This window comes from Apus apus, chromosome 1, assembly GCF_020740795.1.
Source record: "Apus apus isolate bApuApu2 chromosome 1, bApuApu2.pri.cur, whole genome shotgun sequence".
NCBI classification, from domain to species: Eukaryota; Metazoa; Chordata; class Aves; order Apodiformes; family Apodidae; genus Apus; species Apus apus.
The window spans coordinates 28,638,552-28,647,947 of NC_067282.1; the positions used below are offsets into that span (position 1 = coordinate 28,638,552).

The window sequence follows — 9,396 nt, forward strand, 5'->3', positions numbered from 1 at the left end:
CACTAAAAGTGCTTGGTCCAGCTCTGGCACTCAAATACTCCACATGTGCATTGGAGACTTGTGTCTTAGAAGCAAATCGTGACCACCTACAACAAACCAAAGGCAGATTGACCTGCTTATGTTAACTGCAAAGATGTAAAGACATATTTTGTCCTCCTTACCATGCACACAGGTTTGTCATAGAAGTAATTATATAAATCAGTGTTGTTTAAGTATACTCATAACCCTGAACCCTTAGGCCAGATCAACACTGGACTGCAATTTTATAGCATACAGTAGTTATTCTACATTAACACACCACAAAAAATCTGATTTTAACCATTAGGAAGATTTTTTTTTTATTAAGACCTTCCTATAAATGTCAGATTCTGCTTCTCTATGACTGCTTAAGCTCTCTATTCCAGCCGCTGCCTTCTGTGATAGGAGGCTAATCATAGAATGTCTTGGGTTGGAAGGGACCTTAAGGATCATTTAGTTCCAGCCCCCCTGCCATGGGCAGGGACACCTCTCACTGGACCAAGTTGCTCAAAGTTCCATCCAACCTGGCCTTGAACACTTTCAGGGATGGAGCTTCACAAATTCCCTGGGCAACCTGTTTCAGTGTCTCACCTCCTTCACATAAAAGAATTTCTTCCTAATGTCTAACCTAAATCTCCTCTCTTCCAGTCTTATCCATTAGCCCTTGTCCTCTCACCACAAGCTCTTGTAAAAAGTCCCTCCCCAGCTTTCCTGTAGGCCCTAAATAACAGCACCAGTAACAGCTGGATTATTAATTCCTTAACAACTTTAAAATGCTCTGGTATGAACAGAAGACAATTTCACCCTTTATTTCTCCTTGGTGTTTCTAGGGTGAATAAATTCTTCCTCGAAAGCAGCTGACTTCTGCTGCCTGAAAAATTTGTGTCCTTCTTCTCTGCTTCCCCCACCACTTTAATTCATTTCATAATAACGTAGTGACTACTATGACATTTTAAAATTTTTAACCTTTAATAACAGAATTTTGGGTACAGGGAGCTCTCAAGCACATTATTTTATTGGTCTTTATGAGGGCAGGTTGAGCAGGATCAGACAAAGGTCATCACTGCAACAAGGGACCAGGCCCCACTCTGAGCTGCCAGGGGCATTTCAGCTGCCCTGGATGCATTTGAGCATGGAGAACCCGTTAGTTAACAACCTGCCTATGCCCATAGGTGCCCATGGTTACCAACCATTGCCTGTAGAGTGGTCTCATCCAGTTTCAAAATGTCTGAGAGACAGGGCTTCATCTTGGCTGTTCAGACCACCAGGAGTGTATTTAGAGGTTGACTGGCCATGCAGATGTGTTTCCAAACATCTAGAAGTGAGGTTTGATTTCTTATATTTAAATATGATCCAAGGAAAATGAGGTACCATTTTCATGAAATCAGTATTTGATAAAAATAATGAATGGGTAAGAAAGACCCAGGACAAAAAATGCAGAAATTAATATATGCACATCCTCGAACCACATTATGCCATCAAATCCTGACTTGCTTCCATGGCTTGAAGATTATACCCATAGATGTTGCATTAAAACAAATGATCTGTTGGCCATTTGAAGTCCTGTGCTTATGCTATTCCCATTCAGCCATTCCTTTTCATGGCTGCTTTCTTTTCTAGCTGATGAATGTGTGATTCAAGCTGAGAGAGAATCAGCCTGGGGAACATCCAAACACCCCCCTGTGGGGATCAGTCCATAAGGATAGCTGTATCTGGGCTGGGAGCCATAGAAAGAAGAAAATCTCTCTGTCCCTTTTGCACATCTCTGTTATAATTTATATTGCTCTGGCAAAAAGCATCCCTGCTGAAGCACTAAACATGCACACAATGGATAAGCAGAGCCTGGAGGCAGTAGGAAAAGCTGCAGCCAGTGATGGGAGTCCAAGAGACGGGGCCAAAAATGCTCCACAATGGAAGTTTAGCTCAGAGGTCTTCCTAGTGGGTTTTGGTGGTGAGCAGCTGAGGGTTCTGCAGAGTCTACCAGCAGCAGGTCTGCTCAGGCTGGGATCCCCTGTGACAAACCTGCTGGCAGGCACAACTGGGAAGGGTCCACCTGAAGTTCAGGTTTGCTCTAGAGCTTGCCTCCTCACCGCTGGCCCTGCGAGGGGCTGCTCTTGGGGTGGGGACCTCTGCTCCAAACCTTGCAGCAGCTCTCCCAGGACGACCAGGGCTTCCTGCAGGCCCTGTCCGGTGCGGGCACTGCACCCCAGGAGCACCCAGCGCCGCTCCTCCAGCCGCCCCCACCGCAGCCTCTCCCCCAGCTCAGCAGGAGCCAGCGCCCCTGGCACCTCCTGCTTGTTGGCCAGGAGGAGGACGGGGACACCAGCCATGCTGGGGTGGCTCAGGGCTTCTTCCAGCGCTGCCGCCGCTTCAGGCAGCCGCGCTGTGTCTGTGCTGTCAAGCACAAAGATGAGGGTGTTGGTGTCCTCCAGGTAGTCAGGCCAGCTTGCCCGCAGGCTGCCTTGTCCGCCCACGTCCCAGAGGGTGAAGGGTATGTGACAGGGTGTTTGCAGAGATTCCACGTTGAAGCCCACTGTTGGGCAGGTCTCCACAGCCTGGCCACGCTTCAGTTTGTACAGAAGGGTGGATTTGCCGGCGAAGTCGAGCCCCAGCATGACAACCCGAGCATCTCCGGCACACCGGCCTTTGGAGATCAGCTTCCCCATCAGGACGCTGCCACAACTGTGGCAGAAACAGAATTGCAGCCAAACGGAAAGCACGTGTATTTCCTTGATAATGCCAGTTAATCACAGAATGCTGTCTTGCCTCCCCAAGAGAAGCACCTCGGTTTGCTGAAGAGACGCACAGGCAGTTTGCTCTTCCTTCTCTTGGTAGCTGAAATGAGGGTATTATTTATGAGATGTGGAGCAGAGCCAGGGAGCTGTGTTCAGAACCATTTCCATAGCCCAGCTCTGCTGCCTCTCACTTCCATTTTCATTCATGACCTGAAGCGATAGCCACAAAAGAGAGCCAACACTGCAGGAAGATGTGGGGAGATGGTGGAGCAAGTTTCCTCCTCCCCACCTACAGAAAAAAAACAAACAACAATGACCTTCTTTTCATTGGCTTCTCTAGCGGAAATCCACCCCCAGCAGGACAGGACAAGGAGGAACCTGGGTTTCAGATCAGGGTTACTCTGGGAATTTGCTGAATCACAGCTCAAGGGCGTGGATTTAAACACGAGCAACAAGACAACTGACAATTTTTCTCCCTGTCTTATGTTAAAAGAATACAAAACAAATCTTTGTAGCCTCAGCTTTTACTATCTGTTGTGTGGAAGGTAACGACAGAAATTTAAAAAAATGCACACATGCATGTTTTTTAATGTCTCACTGAAATACAATGAGTTAAAATGCCTTCCCTGGGGTAAAAACCTATAAAATTCTTTACATCAAAGTATTTACGTTTTAACTTTTGTAAGTGAAACAAAGTCAGTCCTCTGTGGCTGAGGGGGTAAAAAAATCCCTTAAAAGAAAGCATCACTTGAACTCTACATGCCAGAGGCCAAAATGTGCTGCTGAAACAGCTCCCAGAGTTGCTTGTGCAAGAGCAGCTGATGGCAGCCAGGCAGAGTCCCAGGAAAGCAAATATTTACCTCTTTATTGGTTGGGTTTTGCTCCTAAAAGACAGCTCAGAAACGTTAAGAACTGAAAGTGGCTGCAGACCTCACACTGCGGCATTAACGCCGAGCTGCTCTCCAGCCACCTTTGCTTGAGAAGGAAATGTGATTCATCTGTGCTTCCCCAGGACCACAGGCAACTTCCATGTGTCTGTGGGAGATGCCATTCCCCCAGCAATGATCTCCACAGGACACCTCCATGTCGCCTGCCACCATTGCTGGGAATGAAGTTCAGCATGTGGAAGGGACTGTCCGGTCAGTGACCACATTACTGGTGGCCAACCTGAGGCATATTTCTTACCCTGGAGGAAAGATGTGTCAGTTTTCCATCTTTTAAAAAAGGAAGATGAATGAGAAACAGAACAAAACAAGTAGTCCAGCCCAGATAGGCTGCATGGGATTGCAAGGGGTCCTACAGACCATGTTTTGCAAGGTATTTCTGTGACAGATGTCACAGAATCAGAGAATTGTCACAGTTGGAAGGGACCTCTACAGATCATCTAGTCCAACTCCCCTGCTAAAGGGGATCCCCTAAAGCACACTACTCAGGACTGTATCCAGATGGGTTTTGAGTATCTTCAGAGAAGGAGACTCCACAACCTCCCTGGGCAGCCTGCTCCAGTGCTCTGTCACCCTCACACTAAAGAAGATTTTCCTCATAGTTAAGTGGAACTTCCTATGTTCCAGCTTGTGCCTGTTGTCCCTCATCCTGTCACTGGGAACTACTGACAACAGTCTGGCTCCATCCTCCCTGCACCCACCCTTTAGATACTTGCAGGTATTAATAAGGTCTCCCCTCAGCCTTCTCCTCTCCAGGATAAAGAGTCCCAGCTCTCTCAGCCTTTCCCCATAAAAGAGATGCTCCAATCCCCCTGTCATCTTTGTTGCCCTCCACTGGACTCTCTCTAGTAGTTCCCTGGTTAACCCATGGTTAACCCACAGAGCTGATTGGCATTGAGAGCCTCCACAAGCTTTGTGCAGCTGGTGTGTGTATAAGTTGTGTTGCTATGCTCAGGCTTTAGGTCAATTCAAAAGCTGATGCTTGTTTACAGCAGTTGTTGCAGAGTTAATCTAACCATATAAAAAACAGCACCATGCATGTGATAACTCATGCAGTGTATGATCTTTTCTGAAACTAGTCTATAAATGGAAAAAGGGCAGGAAGATCTCTAGATAGGAATTAAAAAAGAGAACTATGCTGTGCAGCAGATCACAGTCCTTCAGGAAACTGTGTGCACGCTCTGTAGTGTGAGCTGCTGCCTGAGGGTTACTCGTTCATCTCAGTTCTTAATCTTTAAAAAGAAGTTTAACTGTTGTCTGGCTCCTTAACCTGCTTGTTCTCCATTTTGGTAAAACCTTTCACCCCATGTTGCATTGTACTGTAGGATCAATGTAGTTGGCGTTTTTTGATGCACCAGTGGGTTGAGTGAATCATCTCATGATGTTTTCATGTTTCTCCTGCTTTTGCTGAGGCTTGATAGGAGGTAGACATCTGTTTCATCTGACCAGACATTCACAGCCCTGAAATTTATTTTAAGTAAACTAAAATACAATTACAGGAAGCAAGGGTTGAGATTCCAATGAGTATTTGAGTATTTAAAAGATGATGTGATGGCTGCTTTATTGCATCACTCTCTAACATGCTACAGGAGTAGGCTGCTTCTGTAATTAAAAAAATAAATATAATAACAATAATAAAAAAGATTTAAAAGAAAGGGAACGAAAAATATAGCCAGAATAAAGAATGCAACTAGGGTACTGTTCTACTGAAGATTGTTTTCAGGTTTTCTATAGCACAGAACAGTGCAATTCATGGGCAAATAGAGGCAACTCTATATTCTTTCTGTTTTCTTTTACATTCTCATGCCTTATGTATCAAACTGCAGCCTATTTTCTTTCTTCCTGCCAATTATTCCAAATATGGGGTGCAAATGGTGCCTACAGAGTCTGTTCCACCCACAGCTATGTTATAAAAGCATAGTGTTTCCAGTAAATAATACATGGGAGCAATTGCAAGTCTGTTTAAGAAAGAATGAAAGAGAAAAAAGTAAAAGCAGATGAGATGAGCTCTGAGTGAGTTTATTGCCAGAGCAGAAAGGCTGTATGCTAAATAATTCAGAAATTGTGTTCAGAGATGAGGACAGCCCCTATCACAGCCACGTCTAATGTAGATAGAACAAATGCTCTTGCCTCGTGTTTCATGTTTCTGAATTCACAGGAGCAAAGCTAGTGGTTGATTATTTCATTTCTAATTTCATAGAATTTCAGTCAATGTATTTGCTGTTTGTTAGGCATGCATTCCCGTTTCCTAGATATTAATCACCAAGAGCAATAATCAGGACTAGTACTATAGGAATGCTATGGTTTGTGCTGGTTTGGTTTGGCAGGATTTTTGGTAGCAGGGAAAGGGCCCCAGGAGTGGCTCTGGCAAGAAGCTGAGAAGCTGCCCCTGCTCCAAACCCAGCCAAGGAGCCATTAGAGGGACAATAGATGCGCCTCAGTTAACATACGAAAAAACTGGTGTACAACCAGAGCAGAAGAGCACTTAAAGGAGAAGAGCTGTGCTGGAGAGGCAGAGTAGTGCCTGTGGTTGGTGAGGAAGAAGGGGAAAAAGGTGCCCGAGCAGAAGTTTCCCTGCAACCCATGGCGAGATGGCAGCTGTCCCCCTGCACTCATGCAGGAACATGGTGGGACATTCCCTGAAGGTGCCAGGAGGGGTGAACTTGGCCAGTGGACTTGGATTTTGTGGCCCGTGGACATGGATTATGCAGCTTTGGAAAACCCCGGTGCCGGGGGAGTTTGTTCCCTAAGCAGCTCGTGACTCTGTGGGAAGCCCAGGCTGGAGCAGCTCTGTACCTCGTGGGAAGGACTCATGAAGCAGAGGTTCGTGGAGGACTCTCTCCCATGGGAGGGACCCCGTGGGGAAGTAGGGGAGGATGGTAAGGAATCCTTCTTCCTGAGGAGGAAGGAGCAGCAGGAACCACCAGCCTGTGAACTGACTCTAAACCCCATCCCCTGTCCCCCTGTGCCGCTGGTGGGAAGGAGGCAGAGAAACCGGGAACAAAGTGATTTGGGCCCGGGAAGAAGGGAGGGGTGGGGTAACATATGTAAGCCCTGCTCTGGGCGTTGCCTGTGTCACAGACAAAAACCACAGCATGGTTTGAGGGGACCCAGGCTAATTTTACAGTCCAAATACGAGGACCTAGAAATAGGTCCTTTAGGACTCTGAAGGATCCGGGGCCAGAACAGAGACAGATCAGTATCCCCACCCATTTTCTGCTATATTCTATAAAAGCCAGGAGGACCAGAAGTCTGTCCATTTTCCTGCTCTCTTCTTCCTTGCTTCTTTGCTGCACCTGGAGGTCTTGGAGAGGGAGGCTCCTGTTTTGTCATCAGCTCACCACATGCTCTGCAGGGTACAAATCCTGCGGGGTACAATACAATCGGGTGCTGGAAAGAGACGTGGACCCTTTTCCCAAGTCGGCTCTGCCACAATGGACCTTTGGACACTTATCCTTGTGATCATCGAGGTCGGGTTTTGTACGTATTTGTAGATCTGTTCCTCAACGCCCGTGTTACTATCCCTTCCTTGTTCCAGTAAACCTGTTCTAGTTTAAACTTCCAGCCTATGTGTCTCTCTTCCTTATTCCTGTCTCTCTTGAACTGAGGAGCCCAGAACTGGACACAGTATTCCAGCTGTGGCCTCACCAGGGCAGAATGTCCTCCCTTGATCTACTGGCCACACTCTCCTTATGCACCCCAGGATTCCATTGGCCCTCTCTGTTGCAAGGGCACACTGCTGGCTCATGGATAATTTACTGTCTACCAGGACTCCCAGATCTTTCTCCTCAGAATGCAAAAGCAATCTGTTACTTCTATGGGTAGTAAAAATTAAAGCTGCTGATGAAGTGCAGCTCTCCAGATTAGTCCAGAGGAAATTCTGCTTTGCAAATCTAGTTCCTCTTGGCCTTCCCTTGTTCCAGTTCCACAGGACAAAATGTGATTAAAATGACAACATAAGCATGGGCCTGAAAATGCACCTCATACAACCTGCCAAGTTCCAGAGTAACGGTGGAGTCTTACTGTCAGTGCTCCTCCCAGTCAGTGGACGCCAAGTTTTGTTTGGTCATTTCTTTGTAGTTTTCGTCTTAACTTACACGTTTAGGACATTTTATAGCAATAAGGGAATTGTACTGAAAAGACACTGGAAATTATCAATAAGAATGAAAATGACAAGCTGGTGTTTACTATCCTCCTGCCAGGTAAAACGGATGACAACAAAGAAAGCCTGTGAGAATGCAGACATGGCGTTTCACCCGGCTGGCCACGGCGTGTCACTCTTATCCCACACATTTCCCGGCGGAGCCACCATCTCCAGCTCCTGCCAAACCGCAGATGTCAGAGCCCTCCTGCTTTGATGCGGGGAGGATTCCCCTCGGCAGAGCCCTCGGCCTTTGGCACCTTTTTGCGGCGGAATCACTTGGAAACGGGTTTTGCCGGACAGCTGTAGATGTATTTTGCGACCCTGCTCTTTCACAGCCACAGAAACCTGATGGTGAGGACAGCTGAAGGGACTTGGAACAAGACATCATCTATCTTGTTTTCATATCAGATGTAGCTGGCATTGTATTCTAGCACTCTGAAGTTGGAATGAAAACCATTAACTGACTGACGGAAAAAATAACATGAAATGAGGAGGAAAATCATAGAATCATAGAATCATAGGGGTTGGAAGGGACCTCGAAAGATCATCTAGTCCAACCCCCAGCTTTGAAAAGTTTTCTTCTTTGAATATTCTTCAGCAGGTCACTGACAGTGGGCACCACAGCTCTTCACTGCGGTCACTTACAGAGCTGCAGGTACAGAACAGACTTTTTAACCTACAAGTGACAAGATGATAAAGTCTCCTAAGCTTGGGATTCATCAATGACTATGCACAGTTCTGTCATCTCCAGCTTCAACAACGTCTGCTTCGGAATAAAACTGCTGATTCAGGTTGCATTAGGGTGTAATTCCATGCCGCGCTATTGTGCATTTTGAATCTCAGATGTTCCCAGTTTGGTCACTTGAGAACAGCTCTTCACAGTCACATGCCATGGTTATCAAAAGAGATGTAAGCTGAGACTATCCGTGTAAGAGAGGGGGATCAGCACCTCAGCTAACCCACTACAGTCAGCATCGAGTTGCACACACCATCTGCCTTAAGCAACAAATCCCTTTTATTCTACAAAACTTGTCTCTGAGTATCACTGATTTGCCTGGTTGGCCTATTTGCTGCTTTCATAACATTTACAGTCTGTCCGAACTTTTCCAAGGCGGATATAAGGTTTCACATCCCTTTCCCTTCTAGAAAAAAAAAAAAAAAAAAAAAAAGATGGGGAAAGGTTATTTTTTGTTATTGTTGGCTTTTACAAAAAGCCAAACTGAAAGAAAAAGAACTGAAATTTGATACTCACAAGATTATAAAATTACTTCTGCTCCATGCAAAGCACTTTTTTAGCTGTTTCAGCTGTTTGCAAAGCTCAGACACAGTATAAACTGCCTGCCACTACTGTTTAAGAACTTTTTGTGCATGGTAAAAACCAGTAACAAGAAACTTAAACCCTTTTGAACAAAAAACCTGAGGGCTCGTCTGTCAGTAGTTGTTAAAACAACTGGGTTTCTGTATATCATAACTAAGCAGGCCTGTTCTGCAGTACTGAACAGGATCAAAGTTCTGTTTACACAGCTTCACCTTTGCACCTTTTCCCAGCGGTGTC

The 9,396-nt window shown here is 45.9% G+C and overlaps 1 protein-coding gene across 2 annotated transcripts; it reads right to left on the reverse strand.

The window, feature by feature from the left end:
- Positions 1–965: 965 nt before the first annotated feature.
- On the reverse strand, positions 966–9,336 carry ARL11 (ADP ribosylation factor like GTPase 11). 2 transcript variants are annotated; one of them, XM_051635322.1, is made up of 3 exons: positions 9,094–9,336; positions 3,614–8,983; positions 966–3,042 (listed from the first exon to the last, which is right to left on the reverse strand). In XM_051635322.1, the coding sequence occupies exon 3, from the start codon at positions 2,682–2,684 to the stop codon at positions 2,079–2,081; it is 606 nt and encodes a 201-aa protein (XP_051491282.1). In that variant the 5' UTR covers positions 2,685–3,042; positions 3,614–8,983; positions 9,094–9,336; the 3' UTR covers positions 966–2,078. The 2 variants fall into 2 exon arrangements, with proteins under 2 accessions (XP_051491282.1, XP_051491274.1); XM_051635314.1 differs by having other exon boundaries at positions 966–8,983.
- Positions 9,337–9,396: the final 60 nt, after the last annotated feature.

Coding starts and splice junctions, on each gene's coding strand:
- ARL11 (XM_051635322.1), bottom strand. CDS start 2,684: ATGGGGAAGCTGATCTCCAAAGGCCGGTGTGCCGGAGATGCTCGGGTT.